Source organism: Lonchura striata, chromosome 20 (genome assembly GCF_050655825.1).
Source record: "Lonchura striata isolate lonStrDom1 chromosome 20, ASM5065582v1, whole genome shotgun sequence".
Taxonomy (NCBI): domain Eukaryota; kingdom Metazoa; phylum Chordata; class Aves; order Passeriformes; family Estrildidae; genus Lonchura; species Lonchura striata.
This window is the reverse complement of record NC_140722.1, coordinates 11291293-11310828: the sequence shown is the minus strand read 5'-3', so window position 1 is coordinate 11310828 and position 19536 is coordinate 11291293. Positions and strand designations below refer to the sequence as shown.

General features: G+C 43.3%; 1 protein-coding gene across 4 annotated transcripts in view; it reads left to right on the top strand.

The window, feature by feature from the left end:
• CDH4 (cadherin 4) overlaps window positions 1–19536 on the top strand; it is a 421918-nt gene that overhangs the window by 329792 nt on the left and 72590 nt on the right. For all 4 annotated transcript variants that reach the window (XM_021553526.3, XM_085558266.1, XM_085558267.1 and 1 more), the window contains one exon: window positions 12803–12975. In XM_021553526.3, coding sequence (XP_021409201.1) covers window positions 12803–12975 — 173 coding nt within the window. The remainder of the gene's footprint in view (window positions 1–12802; window positions 12976–19536) is intronic.

The window sequence follows — 19536 nt, the reverse complement described above, 5'->3', positions numbered from 1 at the left end:
TTGTGTCTCTTTTTCTGGATGAAGAGAAAGTGCAGGCTTGGGATGGAGGGAACCTGGGTCCTGGTGGTCCCTTCCTGGCTGTGGGATTTGTAAAAGCAGCAGTTTTGTAGGGTAATGCTCTGTAGCACCATTCTCATACACTCACTGCACATGTACAGGGCTGTTATTCTAATTATGAGCACTGAAAGCCAGCCTGCCTGTGGCCTTTCCCTCACCCTGTGTCTCAAATGTTCAATATCCTCCTCCTTGATATTTAATTCAGTCATTTGCCAACTCAATATCTGGCATCCAGTCAGGCTCCAAAGAAGGCTCTGTCTCAAGAAAACTCTTTCTTACTTGGGACCTGATGGAAACCTGCAGAAATGGGAATATTCACATCGAAATTGCAGGCTCATCCTCTGTCCCCACAAACTTTTCTAGCAGAGGGTAAAATGGGGAAAAACCTGAAGTCAAATTTCAGGAAATGTATGGGTGAAAAATCGGTGAGGGTGTAGGCTGTATGGGGAATAGTGATGATTTCTACATGACCACATTTATATGCTTGGAAGAAACAGAGCTGTAAAGGTCTTTAATGTTCTATTTCTGTTGATCTGCTATTTAAGTGTGGTGTAACCCTGCAGTTTCCAGTATGGGAGCAGGGTTGGTTTAGCTCATTGCTGAGTGTAACTACAATGAACATATCCATTCTTTGAACATAAATTGTTCTGTGTCGCCAGTACAATTGGAAGCCTCCTGAAATCAGAGGGAGTTTTTTTCCTAGATTCTCTCCTTGGTTGTTTGCCAGCTGAGGGGTTAAATACCCCGTGACTTTGGTTTGTGTCAGCAAACATTTATCACAGCAGCTCCGCTGCCGGAGGTGTGACAGGGAAGTCTCCGGTGGGCACTGTTTTTAACAAGGTGATTCACAGTCCTGATTGATTGTCTTCCAGCACCGTGAGGGACAGGCAGCCGTGGGGGACACATGGTGGGGACAGAACATGACATTATTTCTGAGCAAAGAATAGCTACAGCTCCCTTTCTGATTCCTTTGAGTGGTGATGTCCCAGCTTCAAAGTCCTGATCCTGGTTCTGCATGGAGGAGGGAATGTGAAAAGTCCCTGAGCTGACAGCTCTGATATCTTCCCAGAGAATTTTTCCAGCTTTCATTTGAAGGCCACTTTGGGGCATATAAAGGTTTGAAGATTGATACAGCATTTCCATAGCAAATCAAATTTCTTACATCTTATTTGAGGACAGATCAATATTCAAAGTGTTCCCAAATGTTTTAACTAGCTCTGTTCATCTGTCAAAGAAGCAGTAAATTGCATCCTCTTCTTGTCTGAAATCCAGATAAGCCTTTGAGCTATTAAATAGAACAGGATAATTTGCCTACAAAATACTTGTGCCTCTGCTTCTAGCAGTGTTTTTTGGTATTCTCTATCCCAGGCTGGAGTGCTTGCCTTTAAGGCAGGAAGGTAGAAAGCAATCTGTTCTTATTCAAAAGCAATTACATTTGTCTTTGATGTATTTGTCGGGTTTTTTTTTCCCCTCTCTTTCCTGTTTAATCGGTATTCTTTTAAAGGTTTATATTAGTATTGAATTTCTCTTCCTTGCTTTTGTTGAGCCTCCTAGGAATTTGGGTATCAGAGGCCCTCATTCTGTGTGCTTGGCAAGAAACATGATCTTGTGCCTTTGAGGAAGTGGTAGAGAGGTCATGGAGTTAAAGGGAATATCGGCATGCTCCTCCTTTGCCTCAAAATTATGTCCCTCTTCTGTGCAGAGACAAGTGTAGACAATGTATTTAGCTAAGGGTAGATCTTGCAAATATTTAGAAACTTTTTATTGGTGTGAAGATGCCTCCGAATATTGTAACAACTGAGGGGGGTACCACACCAGCCATTGCAAGAGAAGAAATATGTTACCAGAATTCATGATTATTTCTGGCAGCGGTTGAGAAATGAAAGACACTGCATATTCTTTGAGGTAACAGCAACATTTTTTCAGTACTGATTCGACAGTAAGTTAGATACGTGTATGCATCTATAAAAATATGTCTGCATATGTGTGAATATCCATGCTTCAAGCAAACCAAAAAGTCTTGTTATATGTTACAGGAGTTGAGCATTCATTTTCCTCTGATCAGTGCTGCTGAACTATGCCTGAGGACTGAAAATGCTTCCCTGAATATCCTGTGCAATTGTTATTTCTCACATCTTCCATATGCCCATTTATAATGGCTGTGATTAAAAAATGTAGGATTACTTGATTATGACAGTATCTGCAATGTTCTTAATTTTACACACCTCTGATGAGAGATATTAGACTATCCCAAACAAATGCTGGCTCTGAGGGCAGCTAGAATGAGCAGCCAATGGCTGTTTGAAGTCAGTCGGAATTTTGCCCAGATTTAATTTAAAAAAAAAAAAAAAAAAAAAAAAAAAAAAAAAAAAAACAGATAAGAAAAGGATATATGGAGCTCAAGCACTACCCATAGAAATTTTGCAGAGCAAGACCATCACAAATGAGCTGTTGAGCAGAGGCTGAGCAGGGCACTCTGACCTTGAGGTGCAGGGAAAGCCCCGGTGAGGTTTTGGTGGGATCAGTAGAGCAGATCCCGTTCCAGTGAGCAGGAAAGGGCCCCGAGGTGCTGCCCAGCCCTCCTGGGTCCGGAGCAGAGGCAGGGCTGCCCAGCAGGCTGGGCTGTCCCCACAGGGGGCTGGGATGTGCTGACCATCCTGGTGACCTGGAACAGAGTGTGAACAGCGTGTGTGCTGCCAGGCTCAGCATCTCTGAGCCCGGCAGGGAGCTGCAGGGTGTGCCAGGCCAGGGCAGGGCATGGAGAGTGGCCAGGCAAGGTGTGACCTACTGACCCACCAGTCAACAAGCCAAAAGAGAGCAGAGTGAACCAAGGAAAGGGAATGCAGAAGGAGGCGTGTTCCGTGTGACGCTGCTGGGCACTCAGCTTCCCGCAGGAGCAAGTTTGCTTTAGCCTGGAATGCAAATATACAAAATTGTCCAAGAGTTGGCAGCGATGTGAAGAGACTCATTAGACAGTCTGATGAGGTTTAAGTGAAGGGGCTTCCCAGCCTGCAGAGCACTCAGACTGGGTTCCCAAGGAGCGTGCTCTCTGCAAGTCACCTTGAAGCAACCCTTGACAGGAATAGAAACGAAATCATTAAATATTATTAATTATAATAGGTTGTTGTTGCTGGTTAAGATTATAATGACTTAATTGAAATAGTGTCTTGAGCCATAGCATAGTGTTCTTGAAATCAGGAGCTCACTCTTGGTGAAGTTCTCTGTAGTGAGAAATGGCCCCTGGACATCCTCAGATGTTCTGGCTCTTAAACATCTCTTTCCTTTTCTGATATTCTCTGGAAAAACAGTCTAATGCATTTCTAGCTTATGTAGCCTCAGGTCAAGTAGCTGGGCAATTTAAAATGTGTAAAAGCAGACCCTTCCAAAAATGCAGAACAGGAGTCGTGATGCAGGATTTCCTTTTCCACAGGACCATCTTTCTTCCTCACTCTCCCCCTCCACGCGTTGTTTTGATTTAACGCGCCGCTGTTTGAAAGTGTATCTTAAAAGACCGTATTTTACTCATGCTGAATAATGTTCTGCCTCTTTGAACTTTGCCTCTGTGTGAAGAACACAGCCAAGTTTTAAAAATGCAGCTGCAAGCTGGAGCTGAAATTCCCCTGCTCCCTCTGGCAGCCTTAATCAGCAGAGCTCTCCTGGAGCTGCGCTGCCTTTCAAGCGCTGGCAAAGCAGGTTGGGTGCAGAGCTGGGCTGCCCAGCACTGCCTGCCCTGCTGGGCTCTTCTGCCTTTTCCATGCCCACATCTCCGAGCTGCATCACACCAGCTCCTCGCAGCAGGAAGGAACTGGGGCTTGGAGTGGGATTTTCCCTTTTGCACAGCAGCAGTTGCTGCCTGCTGTGAGCACAGCCCCTGAACTTGTACTGCTGGGCGTGCAGGATCCCATTTCGGGAGAAACACCTACAGTTTCAAAAATTACTCAATAAGACGGCATGAAAATGCTTAAATATGAAAGAAGAAAGGGAATTTAATCACAAAACAGTAGTGGGATGGAGAAGGATTATTTTTTAGAAGCTTAGTTTTGCTGTAACCACAGCAGACCCTTCCTTGTGGAAGGATGTGGATGTCTCACTTAACTGAAGCATTCAGTTCTGAAAAGGTCAATGTGAAATGCTCTGCAGCGACTTGAGTGCGTTGCTCTGGGTTGTATCTATTTTGTTTTAACAGAAAGATTGTCAAAAATTAACTCATCTCTTCAAAACAATTTGTTCCTGTCAGACTGGCCTTTTCCATTCCCATTCATCCTTTCCACTTCACTAACTCTCTGGATGCATCTTGGTCCCTTTTCAAGTCAATAGCACAAGCCCAAATGACTTCTTTTAAACTCTATCCAGCCCCTTCATTCTCCTGGAGTTGTGTAGGATAGTTTACTTCTATCACCTTTCTTAGGAGTGGTGTGAAAGAGTGCTGAGTGTAGAGAGTCCTCCAAAATATAGGAATATTAGTATTTCTTACATGAGAAATGTTGTAATTTAAAATTTCTCCTTCTCCTCCTGAGTCCATGGAACTCTGAGAGAATAATTGTTGATAACATGCCACGTGAAAAATGAAATAGCTAGGAGCCAAATCTATATGTGGCAAATCGAGTTAAAGAAAACTCATAAAAAATAAGCAGTATATTAAAAAAACCCAAGGATTTTAAAAGCTGATTATTTTACTAGTGTCCCAGTTTGTTTATTTTATTTCTATGCCAGCAGAGATTCCCTCAGAGATTAACACCATGGACTAATGCACAGATGGGGCCAGAAACTCGAAAGTCATCTGAATATTAAGAATTTAAATCTTTAGCCTCAGTGATTTGAGCAGAAAGCCAATTATGAGGCTGAATTAGTTTTCAAATTAAACTGCAATTTAAGGCATGTGAAATTAATCTTTTAAGGCATATAGTTGCATTCATATATATATTCATGGGGAGAATTTGGATTCTGCAGTTCTGGCTTGTTCCTCTTCTCTAACCTGACAGTGCAATTCATGGGGAGATGCCTGGTGTGCCTGGTTGTTTGTTCAGTGAAGGAACAGAGCAGGTGTACCTGGGTGGCAGGGCCTGAAATCTGAAGAGAAAATGTTTCATTCTGAAAAATTAATAGGACACAGAGTGAATCCTTCTTCCTGCCACTGCAACCAGTTGCAAAAAATGCCATAGTACTGCTCATAGTCAAAATATTCAATATGTTTTTTCAGCTTGGAGGTAAGTTAATTTTAGAACTCTTCATTTAGGAAGGCCCCAGTACAAGAGAACACCTGAACAGTTTCGTGGATGGGACTGTCACACATTCTGGTTTGCAGCACTAGAAACTAAAACTAATGCAAATGCTGAATGTCTCAGAGAGATCATGCACAGGTAAAATATTCCAGAGGGTCAGAGTAGGATTCAATGGATTCTTCCATTCATCCCAGAGGTATTCACAGGTTGGGTGCATTACTTCTGGATCCACCCCAAACATGAATATATCCTTCTATGGCAGTGCCACCTTCTGCAGCCTGAGCAGGTGTTGCTCTTATCCTTGCACTTTGTATGCTACTAGAAATGGCTCTGTCCAACCTGATTCTATTCTCTCACACATTACACACAGACTTAGGATACACAATATCCTTTTTCAAGTTCTTTTGCTCAGCCAAGCACAATTTTAAGGTAAGAAATTGTTTTTCTGCAGACTCATGTGGTAGTGCTTTCCATTTTCTTTCGAGGTGAGTGGTTATGAAATATGTGCTCTTAATTTTCTTTCCAGAAGCATCCAGTCCCAAGAGCAAGGAAGTGAATTATAGGACTGTAAGTGAGAAAAAAATGCAAATCCCGAGACTGATGGACTTCCCATCAAAAAAAAAAAAAAAAAAAAAAAAAGGGCCAAATTGACATAAAGGAAAAAAAAATGTGGAAATCATGGTCTGACACCAATGTAGGAAGCAATTACAACTGAACACTGTAATAGCCTACACTCTGCCTCCTTTTAGCTAGCAGGTACAAATACAAACAAAATAGTTACAAATAGCCTAGTATGATATATATAATAATGTTTATATTATATTACAGCACTTTATATTACATTGTGTTCTAGTGTCAAAATTCAGGGATTGCATTGAAGCCTTGTGGAGGATGTGTTCAGTGTCAGGTTGTGTGCAGCTGGGGCTGCATGATATCTGGAGCCACACATGCACACAGTGGAGCATCAAACCTGGGTGTTCAGCACAGTTCAGTGGGGGTGTTCAGGATATTTTGTCCTAAGTAATCATGCTTCCCCCCTTCTTTAAATTAGCCCTTAGAAATCGAGAGGATGCATGTGCAGGAACTCAGCAGAGCTGAACCTTGTGGATTTATGCAGCCAGAATCACTTGCTCAGAGGCTGGGTGTGCCTTTGCCCACCCTGGCACTGGACTGGGGGCATTTCTCTGGGGTAAGGGGTCTCAGTGAGCTGCAGGCTGCTGGAGGGGAGTGATCTCCAAACCTGGCAAGGGCCATGTGTGTGCTGCAGTCAGTGCATCTGCTCGTTGGCTCTCCGGAGGTATTTATTCTGTTTTTAACAAAAAGGAGGTCTTATTTCCGTCCTGGGTGCAACAGCCTCTTCAGCTCTCTCTGTTGTCTCTCCAGACCTGCTCGCTCTCTTTATTCTCATTAGGTTGGCTCTTGCCCTGTCTGAAGCTGAAAATCCAATGTCTCTGCTAATTAGGAAGTGGCATCCGTTATGAATTAGGTTAGCTGCTTGAAAGGTCAAAATTTGCCAATGATTACAAAAATTATTGTGAAGGAGAATGACAGTAGCTATCAGTTACAACAGAAAGAATATAATATGGAAGGAAAGTGCTGCTTCTATTTCAATTTTTTATCCAGAGCATGTGGGATGCAGTTTAATTTAAGTATATTTGCAATTTATTACACCTGCAGTACTTGCACTCACTTCTGTCATCCTGATGGCTTGTGCATTTTCCTGTTCACCTCTGTGACTCCACTCAGCACCATTGCTGGGTCAGCTACCCAATTTCATTTGAAACCCTTAACAATGAGTGTGTGAAATTGTTTCATATCACTCACTGAATACATTTAATTTTTTTTCACTTGAGGATGCAGGTTTGTTAGATTAAATGCTTTAGTCTTTAACACTACAGAAAGTTCAGTTGTACTCTGAGGACTTTTTCAGGATCCCATCACACTTGTTGTTGGAACTTGGTTTTGATACCTTTGCTTTTTCTTGTGTGTGTTTCTGTCCCTGAGACCTCCTTGCAATGAGTGAAATCACCTGAATGGTGAAGTGTGCCTGTTATGAGTAGGGGGATGAGATTCCCATCCTCTGTGGGGAAGGAAATTATTATCAGGAAACTGTTCTGAGTGGAAAATTTTTGTTTTAGGAAATGTAAATTTTACAGTGTTGTTCAGTATTTAATCTTCCCACAACTCTTATTGTCTTGTCTATCTAGCATCAGATGCAGGGGAATCATTATGTGAACTTTCCAATTGGGGGAAAAAATGAGGAGTAAGGGGAAGTTCCCATTAGTACAAAGCCATTATTAACTTGGGTTAATGAAGATCTAATGTAATATGGCTATCACCACATGTCTGCACATAATGATTCTGTCCTTTTCTATGGGGGAGTGATTAAATTAAGTATCTTGTAGGTCAAAATTAGACTGAAAAGGTTAACCAACCTTTAATGATTCTGCAGCCATTTACCAGCCATTTAAAAACATAAACTGTAAGATAAAGCTGGATAGAGAAACAGCATTATCAGTAAAAAGTGGGTGAAGTTTTAGCGGTTTCTGTTTATATTATAGAAGAAGACTGGGAGGATTATGTGATTTTGCAGTGACATGTGGGATAAAAGGCAAAGTGAAAGGAGTTTTGATTTTTATATCTTGTTGGCTTCCTGGTAAGTGCCCATTAGCTCTTTATTTTAATATGCATTAAATCTAACTAATGGATATCTGTGGAAACTCAGGGCACCGGGAATATCAAACCAGCTTAGAAAAATGGCAATTATAAAACAATTGTAACAAAGACTTCAGGAGCACAACTGTGCCAAAATATTTTTTGTGTGCCTTAAACTCCTGAAAGCTCTGTCTTTATGGAGAAATGAAGTTGCATAGATGGGAGAGCTTGCAGTGAGGGGAATTAGCAGCCCTCAGCATGCTTTGGGATTGTCTGAGCTACAAAGAACTGTGCTGATTCTCAGATTCCAGAGTGATTTGAGGGGGACATTTGTTTATGACTGTGCTTATCTGCTTACACATGTTCAGGGCAGCTATCTCTCTTGTTTTGCTCTTCCTTTTCCTTGGTGTGTACAGATGGAATGAGATATGGTGAATCCAGCAAAATCTCTTTGCAGTCTTCTACAAGGAGATGCAATTCATTTTAAAATTGACAAACAAAACTGAATGTACAGGTATAAATTATCTCCCTTTGCTTTCATTCCCCTAGGTTCTCTAAGGCATTTTTTTGCCTATCCTGTAGAAGCTTTAATTAATCCAATGGGAATATTTTCCATAAGAGTTGCTTTCAAGCATTTCTCTCATGTGTCTTATCCATGGTTAGAAACAAAACCATCTCATTTGACAAAATAACATCTGGGAGCTTACAGTCTCTGGGAAATCAAAGGGAATGCATTGGGAAGTTACAGATTCTGGAGGTCTTGTCTTTTATTGATAGATCTCCTTCATCATGCCATCCATTAATTTTAACTCAGGTGATATATTAACTCTGCACATTAGTTAATGAAGGCTAATGCACAGTAATCTTGTCATCACTAGCTGTGCATGGTAATTCAATCTGCTGCTCAGAAGAGCTGTTCAACATGCAGCAAATTTGATTTAATATTGACATGATGTACTAGGTTCGGTATTTTATTTAACGTACCATGTGCCTTATTTGATGAGAAATGGTTTCCTTTCAACAGGTTACGTACCTGAGTTAGGCCAGGTGTGTAGCTTAATGCAGTTATATCAGATATATATCTGTTATATCTGCACTGGGTATTCATCCTGTGATACACTGCACAGACTGGGGCAAATTTCTGAGTTTGGGCACTTTATGCATTCATTTCATGTTGTCAGTGTGCTTGAGAGCAAGCCCTGCAGAGCAGAAAAATTAAGGTGATGCTTTTCTCAGGCTCTGAAAGCACAGAGTCCCTCTTGCCCTGTTTACACTTGTTTAACCTACTCTTGGAGCTTCATCACCACCAGCAGGATCTGATGCAAAATTGACAGAGTACAGATTGGGGGTCTTGTGTGTGACTTGGAGGAGTTTTCTCAGTGTTTCTGGTCTGCAGTAATTGCTCCTAGCCTCTGTTTGGGTAGGATATAGGGCTGTAAATATGGTGTGGTTAATACTTTGATTTCCACAAAAGACACACATCCTGTGAGCCAGATTAGGCAGTCAGTATTTTGTCACTTAAAACCAAACAATAGCAGCCTCAATCCTCGAGTGTGTGAGAGCTGTGCTCTCTGCTACTGTATATTTGCCTAATTTCTGTAGCATTAGGGGCTGGATACAGGGATATATTGCCTTTATATTAATATAAAATACATGAAGATGTATCTCCATGTAAAGGATATAAAAGCATGACATTATTTACTTTATTGCAGGTAAATCATCACCAACCATCTGAGTACAGAGCTAGAGTTTATACAGCACCCAGAGGATGTTAGACACTTCATCTGTGTATATCCACATCGCTCTGTTGAATACTCTTGTGCCCAGATCTGTGTTTGTGTCATTCACTGCAGCATGCAGGTATCTGGAGGATAAATCTTCCTTAAAAACAGGCTAAATGCAAAGCAAACCGAGTGGAACATGGGCAGTGGTGTAGGTTACACCAGCTGATCCCTCGGGAGCCATCCCTAGGGATGATGCCCTCAGCATGGAGAACAGGAGATGCTGTTGGTCGACACTCCAGGTGGGAAAAGTGTGTACACAGGAAAGGGAGAGGAGATACCAGCCACTGTCCAGACTGTGGAGAGGGAGAAGCAATTTGCAGCCAGTTTCCAGCAGACTGTGGTCAGACAGCCCCAGGGAGAGGCAGGAAGGAAGAGGCTGCTGCAGCTCCGTCATGTGCTGCAGCCACGCAGGGCCCTTTGCAGAGGGCGTTTATTAAGTTACAAGACCGTAATTAATGCCAAGTTCCTCTCTTTATTTTCTCTGTGGTTGGGTTTCATAATGGAAATTAAAGATAGGAGATAGGGAGCAGATTGCTTCTTGAAATACAGCTGCCTGGTGCTCAGTTCATGACTTTAGAGACATTTGTCCAGCCCCATCTCCCTTTATGAAGATGCAGGTCAAATGCTGTTGAAATAGTCCTTTTTCTCTAGAGCAGATGTGCTCAGTCCAGTGCTACACCACAGGAAAGAGGCAAAAAGGTCAGAGAAAGAGTGAAGGAGACCTTCTGTGCTCTCCATCCACAGTACAGCTGCTGTCCCCCACCCCCTCCCACCAGAGCTGCAGCCTGTCAGGTTCTCCTGCCAAGCTGGGAACCCACCATTTCACACATGTGCTGGATAATTCCAGAATCTACAGTACAGTCTGAGACATCCCCCATGAGGAGGAACCACAATTGTGGGGTGCCCTTGTCTGAACCCGAAAGACCAAATGACTTTCAGAGCTGTTTTTTGAGCTAGAAGTGCATAATGAAACACCACCTGTTTTTTGGAATACATCCTAAAACTGCACATGTCCTAAAATAGATTCTGTTTTCGTCTTCCGCTTCTGTTTTCATTAGCCCCAGGTTCTGACATTCTGTTCAGAGATATTTTCAGTATTGAATGCATTAAGATAACATAAATTCCAAATCAAACATCTCATTCAGCATATTTCCTATTTAAATTTCTCCTGTACATTTTCCCTGTAGTTATCGAAGGGTTGGTTTCATTATTTGTATCAGCTGTCTCATGATAACTGGTTTTGAAAAAGAGCAAAAAAACGAATGCTTGTAGAGAAAATAGAGAAAATTTGTTGCTTGCACAGCCTTGTTTCAATTCAGTGTTCCTTCCGTCTTCTGAAGTTTATTGATCGGGAGAATGTTAAAGTTGTTGAATAGTTTGTTTTCATTTCACAAATGTGAATCAGGATTATTGCAGAAAAACAGGAATGTATTCATCATTAAAATTTGCTTTACACATTCATTTTTTTTTAATCTATAACTCTTATTGAACAAAGAAAACTCACAGGAATATATGTATCACCACCGAGAACAAAAAGAGCCTGATTGAGGCAGATGGAAGATCAGCAAAGCACTTCCCACAAGTGCAAAAATACAAACTTCTTGTGAACTTCTGGTAATACTGAGAAACACTGGTTTCCTAGAGTTGGGAAAGGTACTGGGGGGATTTCCTACGTGCTGAGTGGCTTAAAGACACTTGGCTAAGGTCCAAAATGCTGCAGCCATTTAGAGCATGGGGTGTTTTTCAAGCCTTTTGCAAACAGATGCAAGTTCTCCTGCTCTCTGGTCTTCCTGAAGTGGCAGTGTGGTATCTCCCAGTGTGACCAGGCTGGGGACCTGGGTGTGCCAGAGGAGAAACAGCACGATGCTAATGCAGCCACATGTCCTCACGTTTGCCCATGGCTCACATCTAATCTAGAGAGCAGAACAAACTCAGCTCTTTTGGTGTGGTTCTTGGTGGGACCACTTTGCATCTCTCCAGCATAGCAGGCTCATAAGTTGGTCCATGTGCTCAGACTTCCCAAATGTGCAGTGTTCGAGCAGCACCTTCCCTCTTTTCATGGATGCTGCTGGGTTTGGTGATCACAAAATGAGGTTATGTCTGGTTTTGCTGTCTCTCTTTGCCTCCCACTCCTCTTCTCAGGTCTCATATCATTACATCCATCCACTGTTGCAGATTGCTGTGTGTGAGCAGTGTGTGCCTGCCCTTCTGCTCATTCCCTCCCACCAATATAAGAAGTGTAAAGCCAGGCCCTACGAGCTCTGGGGGGGTCACAGGACCATGCAGCTGCAGGAGTCCATCCAATCAAGTAACATCTTTTACGCTCATAATGATAATTTCCCACTTTAGCAGAACACCCTGCTGCCAAACTCCAGTGCTAATGAGCCTGTCAGTGCATCAGTGCACTCCGACAGTATCGAGAATGTGGGGATTGTTTTTTGCAAGGCAAATGAAGACACTGATGATTAGCAAGAAACAAACCAACAATTCAATACATCACTGGCCACACACACCAAATCATTGATTTTCTGTCCTGCTGGGCAGCAGCTGTTGTATTTGCTCTGCAGAAATGGATTTTTTAATCCTGGAGGGACAAGAAAGGTGGATGTTTCTCCAAGAACTGGAAGCAGCAGGCAGTTGCTTCCTGAACAGGTTATGGGCATGCTGATGGTGAACTTCTGAAGCTGCTGGGAAGTCTGATGGGCTTTCCACTATTAAATTCTGCTTCTGAATGCAGGTGAATGCAGTGATTGGATGAAAAAAAAAAATCTCCTATGAGAATCTATGAAATTGCAGGACAAAAAATGCTGCCCTAAAACTTGCAATCACTGAAAGAATTAGAAGTTAATCATAGATACCCTCACATGACTTCTCTCTATCTACCAGTTACGTGTAATCAGCATCCTTCCAGATCATCTGTCTCAGCAGCGTTGCTATTTCCATAATCCTCGCCTTGCCCGGCTGGATTGAAGCGAGGTGTTTTTCCATAGCATTTCTGAACAAAATGCATGAGCCCGGGTCACTGGGACCACAGCCTGCTCCGCAGTGAGGTGGCACTGATAGTTCCTCTGGCCTCCTTCCCAGGGACCTACGTGATGACGGTGACGGCGAACGACGCGGACGACGGCACCACGGCCAACGGGATGGTGAGGTACCGCATCGTCACGCAGACCCCGCAGAGCCCCTCGCAGAACATGTTCACCATCAACAGCGAGACAGGGGACATCGTCACCGTGGCGGCGGGGCTCGACAGGGAGGTGAGTTCGAAACCCTCTCACCAGGCCTTTGCTGAGGGTCGCTGATGTGAAAAACCCAAACACCGTCTTTAATCCCAAGGCTCTAAAAGCTGGAGTTGAGGTGTGGAGATCACAGTCTTTGCTTCTGCGGCGACTGTGGGGCATCGTGGCTTTGATGTGATATTTTTGTCTTAATCCATATCAGTCAATGAAACCCTGAGAGTACCTTCAAACTCCAGGAGCTGATATTTTCCTTTTCTAAGTTTGTACAACTCAAAGATATAGAAAATACTCTAGGAGGTGTAGGGGGATGAATAAATGGTCATTTTTCCTCCCTTCTGTTGGGGGGAAATAAAGTGCAAGACATCTATAACCCTTTCTAGACCTGTCTTTCTTAGTTCTTTGCATGTTATCTCTGGAAAAGGAACACAGCCTGCACTCAGCACACTTCATGTCCTTGTGTCATTTCCAAACTAGTAAAATGTCTTCCAGTGATTTGGGGTTGGTGTGATGTTCTGCCTTTAGTGCCTCTTCTTTCTGGCATTTTACAATGTACAGCTTTTCCAAATGCAGCAGAAATTTTACTTTTATTGACAAAAAATACTCAGCCAGTGTAAACTATATAATGTGATTCTCAGAGCTCTGCCTCCTCTGGTTGTGGGTGTAGCTCAAGGACAAAGCATTTATACCTCACACATTAAACAGAAATCAATGCAGTGTCAGTGGTGGGTTGCAGTGAGTGGGGAACAAGGGGATGGGGTCAGGGGGTTAAAGGGAGAGAACCCCAGAACTTCAGTTCTAATTTTATTCCCCAGGGGACTGTGCAGGTGATGGAGTGCAGCTCAATGCAACTGGGGGAGCTCTGTGGACTAAGTGATGGGAACATGGGCCACAGAGAGTATGGAAGGAAGGACTCGCTTAATCTGAGGCTCGGCTGTTTATTTTCACAACACATCCAGTGGGACAGTCCAGTCTGGGAGAGCCCAGTGTGCCGTGTTTCTGTGAGAAGGCACCAGAAACTTCTTTTGTTCTTTCTCTCCTTTCCTCCTCTGTGGCAATGGCGGGGGCAGAGTAAGCAGGAGTCCCCAGATATGGGCCTAGGAATTCTGAGAGGTGAAGCCTCCAGCACCTTGGAGATTTTTCCTGTGCCCCTCAGGCCAGCAGCACACTTTTGGCCCCACTGCTGATGCTGTGCCAGGCTCCAGTCAGGAGACATTCCCTGCCAGGGAATTCCCATGTGTGGGGCTGCTTTTCTGCTTCAGAGCAGCTCGGGGAGGATCCCAAAGGCAGCTGCTGAGAGCAGATAAAAACCCCAGCAGCAGCTCAGCAGCACGTGTGCAGCCCAGGGGCATCCCGGGACACTCGGGATGGGATGGAATGGGATGGGATGGGATGGGATGGGATGGGATGGGATGGGATGGGATGGGATGGGATGGGATGGGATGGGATGGGATGGGAATGCTGGCTGGGAGCAGCACAAGGCTCGCCCTCAGCACCGTTTCAGGGTGAGATGTGTGGAACAGCTTTCCAAGGAGAAGGTCAGGAGGGCAGAGATCTTTCCAGGTGTGGAGACAGGAAGCAGAGCCAGGGGAGCAGGAGGAGCTCCAGCACCTTCTCCTTCCCACCTGATGTGGCAGACTCTGCAAGCACAACCTAGGGCAGATTTGACCTTTCTGTACTCCTTTTATTCTGAGAGCTGGGAAGTTGGCTGAATCTTAAGCAGGTAGATTATCCCAGGCCGTGCTGGAGCCTGCGGCAGGCTTGCAGTGGAAGAGGAGAAACAAATGCTGGAGAGATTGCTGGCAGCCCCCAAGGGGATGGTAGCAGAGTACTCAGAGAAGAAATTGGAATTCTGGCAGGAAAATGCTGATTTTATGGAAATGAAAGAACTGTTCCTGCCCCCCTGACATCAGTGGGGGTCAGCATTTTAATGCTGGGCTTTATGGGCAGAGAAAGGTCGTTGGTTTATATTAATTTCAGAAGCACGGATTGGGATAACTTGGTGGGAAAGAGGTTTTAATCTCAACAAATCAGCTCAGAAAAGAGGCAGGTGATAATTAGGGGGAAAGGATAAGGCAGAATCTTTTTTAGCATTTCTCTCATTGCATCTAAATGATTTTAAAAACTTGCAGGTGAACCATGTGCTTCATGTGAGTTCCCTTGTGCACAGGAAATCACAGCTGGCACATTGTATGTGGAAATCTGGTGTTGAGTGTCCCAAGCTGAGTACAAGGCTGGGCAAGGGACACTTGGATCAAGGCAGAACAACCAGCTCTGGGCATAATCCTGGGGCTGCCCTGAAGCCACGGGGCATGCTTATTCCCAGCTCTCTCTCCTGCTTTCAGGCTTACATCTGGAATTGGCAAAACTTTCTGCTTTATTAACATAAAGTTATATTGTATCTAAGTTGAAAATTGTGTTTTAACACCCCCATTACTGTACCATAGACTGGTGGTTTGTTTTTGTTTGTTTTTCCTGAAAACTTGAGGAAGCTATTAGAGGACTGAATTTGGGGTTGCTGCTGACATTTCCTTGTCATTAGGAAAAGAAGATGAAGAGCAATATTTGGAATGCAGATTTTCGTAAATTAAAATGTTAACAAATCTGACCTATTCATCTGAAACTCCTATAACCAAGATAAATTCCCTGGATACCAGTTATTTCTCCAAATGCTTATTGACACATTTATCAGTGCCTGAGACATGATTAAGTTAAGCTGTGGTGATACAGAATGAGGGCTTCAGTCTCCATTGGACCCTTCTTCCTTGCTTCTGCAATGCAAAGCAGGCACAAAAATAACTTCCAGAGCTGTTCCATATCTAAGAGACAGGTCCATGCTCCAGATCCAGCATTTGTCTTTCAAAAGGGAGAAAAGTCACTTCAGAACTGGTGTTCCTGGCTCAGCATTTCTGTTGCATGCTCATTAAATGAGATTTCCTGATGTTCTCAGCATCTCCACTTAAATATTGGTTCTTTGCTGGTTTCCTAAATTACCTTCAATCCATGAAAGAATTAACTGGATGAAGTTTTATTTTATTTTTTGTCAGGACAAGTGTTTTGTTTGACCTGTGAGAAATCTGTTTTAAGACCAAGTCATTGCTCCTGTTTCTAAACCCCCATTTTTGCTGCTGTTTCTAAACCCCCACTTCCACAAACCATTGAGGAAATTAAAAGCTCAGCCTCTCAAACTGTACTGGTCTCTCCTAAATGTATCTGACACTGAAGATAGCACAATCAAAAGCCAAAGTATTAAAATATTGATGGCTTTAAAGTTATCTTACCTGGTTCCTATTAATCTGGATGTAAATATGGTGACAATGCTCTGTGTCCACTCACTCATTATGACTTCATTTAATTGAATGGATCCCCAAGGAAGATAAAATTAATTGGACTGCACTTCATAAAAATTATTACAAGAAGACAGTTTAGCAACAGCTCGGATGCCTGAGGGTGAGAAATGCCAAGGGTGGAACAAAGGGACACCTATCCCTTGAACTAAGAGGAGAAATAATAGGGATTTAGGGTCATGAGAGGTTCAGAAGAACATTCTCAGCCAGGTTTTGATGAGAAGGTTAAAAGCAGATACCTGCTGCAGGAAAACTTCAGAGTAGCACAGGAAATCTGCAGCTGATTTAATGAAATTAGGAGGGGAAATTCCTGTGATGGTGGGAGCACAGAATGTGTGGATTATAGGGAAGGCTGCGAAAGCATGAGATGAGCAGGTTGTGGCAAAGTTCAGGGGTAGGAAGGGACCATGGGAGCTGATTTAATTTATGGCAGGCTGCTGCAGAAGTGGGTGGTACTGCAAGAGATGCTGCCAGACTGACGGCTTCATTTAGCAGCACATCTGAATTCCACATTTCATTAATCTGGGTGGTTTTTTTTTTTTCCCACTGAGAAGAAAATTGCAAAGAGGTAAGAAAGGGTCAGGTGAGTCTCAGACACAAGCAGAACATTCATACTTTTGTTTTCCATTCTGAAAAGTAACATTTTTCTGTATAACCTTGCAAAAGCCACCAGCTCTGTTCCACTGTTACTTTGTTCCTCCCACTCAGCCCAGTGTCCCAGGTGGGATCAAGCCCAGACTGTCAGTCTGATGGTGCCCCTGGTGCAGTAACTCAACCCCATGACCAATTTTGATTTCTCTGGTGGCAGAATATCTGTCTCAGTAGCACAGTAAACCTGCACTGGGGCTATAGTATAGGCAATATCATCCTCTGAAGAGCTTCCCTTAAATATTTTATGAACATGGACTTTGAGCATGCAGGAGGGAAAAAAAAAAAAAAGGAATGAGAGAAAAGGAGGTGATTGATCCCAGGCTCTGCTGGCAGGCCAATAAATGTTGAGACATCTCAAATGTCATCCAGGTTTATTTGAGATAATAAGTATTTCAGCACTGCGGTGCTTGTAGCATAATGTTGCTAACTTTTTGAGATGTCCCTTAGAAAAGAGTCCCTTCCCAGCACATCCATCTGGTGCTGGAGAAATGAAGGAAGTCAGGAGCACTGAGTTGCTTCTTCCAAATTTCTGTATGTTTGTGTTTCTTTTAAAAGTGATTGGATCTCTGCTGCTGCAAATGCTTTTAAAAATACATGAAATCCGATTCTATGATTACTGCACTTGGCTTTCTGAAAACGTGATGTTGCTGGTCCTTCTCAAGTGAGTGAAAGATAAAAGGGAGAGCCTGCCAACAACTGAGTTAGAGGTTTATTTTATTTATGAATGAAATGGCAGAATTTTTTTGTGGGGAAGAGGAGAAGTTCTTCTTATTAGCAGAGACAGTTGATTTCTTTTCCAAAACTCTGGGTTCAGTGCAGCTAGACATTTCTGATAGTGCAGAATTTGAAATGTTATGTTAAAGGAAAGAAAAAATAAAATAAAAAAACCACACTATACACTTATACACTACTCCAAACACTGAGCTGGGATGTTTTTTTACTATCTGCAGTGACTATTTTGGGTATATTTATCTCCAGGTCATTGCAATAGCTTTTCAAAACTTCCTTGTTGATTCAAATGCTGGCTGGGAGTAAACAAGGCATTGCCCTGGTACAGGAATGACTTTAGCCATTGAGTCTGCTGTGAAATATTCCCACAGATAGACATCCACTAGTGTGAGATTACCCAAATACAGTGGGTTCAGTCTGGGTTTTCCTTCCAACCAGACAATCTTCCAAGGGTAGCCAGCAGGTAACTCAGGCTGAGCCTGGCCTTCTGTACCAGGAAACTTCCCCCTGACAGTGGAGCCCAGCAGCTTTCAATCCTTCATCCACCCCTGGAATACAGCAAAAGGAATTTATTGTCTTCTAAATTACCATGGCCCATGCTAATTATTTCCCTCCCTGCATATCAATGTGATGTTCTGCAGAGCTGCCTCTGCTCCTCCGAGCAGGGCTGGAGGAACATCTGCTGCAGCATGAGGCTGAAGGATCCCCACCACAGCAGTGATGGATGACCTTACCTGGGCAGATTGTCACTCGTGTGTGTGTACTGACAGAATACAAAGAATGAGGGAAGGTGACATCTGAGTGGCTTGACTGCATCCTGAGAGCTCCCGTTCCCATTTTCCTCAGTCAGATTAGCCTTCTCCAAGGAGCAGAGAGGAGTAATGCAGAATTGCTACAAGCATGTCACCTTCTGACGTGCACAATCCTGCATCCACCCTGCTTGCTGTTTGTATCTATCACAGGAGTTCTTTAAAGTGAGAGGGATTCTGCTTTTCATGTTCTTTTCACTGGTTTTTCCAGAGAAGAACTAAAACAAGTTTAGTTTAGCCACGAGTATCTTGCTTTTCAAGATGAACTTCCCATATCACTGCATCAAAACATGCAGGAAAATGCCTCCACAGCTGAACTCACAGGAGGAGAACCAGGGTGAGGGATTAGTAATTATTTTGCCAGCGAAGCACATCCATTTCTATGAATTTAGACCACGAGTCCTTGTATTTAGCTTCCAGACTTGCAGGCTCCCCAAGTGACTGGGATGATGAAGGGCTGTAACAGACTTCCAGGGTTAAGTGGCTTTTCCACTTCTCACAGCACTCAAGCAGTGACTGGGAGTCCTTGTGGAACATGTCTTCAAGCCAGACATAAACTACCAGAGTCTTAGCAGGGATAAGCAGGTAAAATACTTCAGCATCCTCTGTCAGACTGTGTTTTACTTGTCCCTTCCAGCCTTGGCCCTAATGTGTTTCTGCCACGTTAGCAAACAGTTCCCCTCTGCCCTGTGCTGTCACACAGCTGGCTCTGCCCTTGCTGTCTGCCTGGCAGCCTCGTGCCATCCCAGGGATTTGTGGAGCACAAAGTCACTCTGAGGGATGAAATCCACTCTATGCACATCATTTCTCGTGAATACTACGTTATCCCTGATACCTTGTAATTTTTCAGGGCCATGTAACTAAAATGTAAATACTGAAGCTTTATGTATTAATGCGCCTGAAATCATTACTTAAAGATAAAACTAGTTAAATTATTCAGTTATAAAATTATCCCATTTCCACAGCAGCATATCCTGTCAAAGGAAGAGCTGATTAGCTATAAGCTGAATTTAGCCAGCAGATTTATGCTGGATTCTGGTTTATGT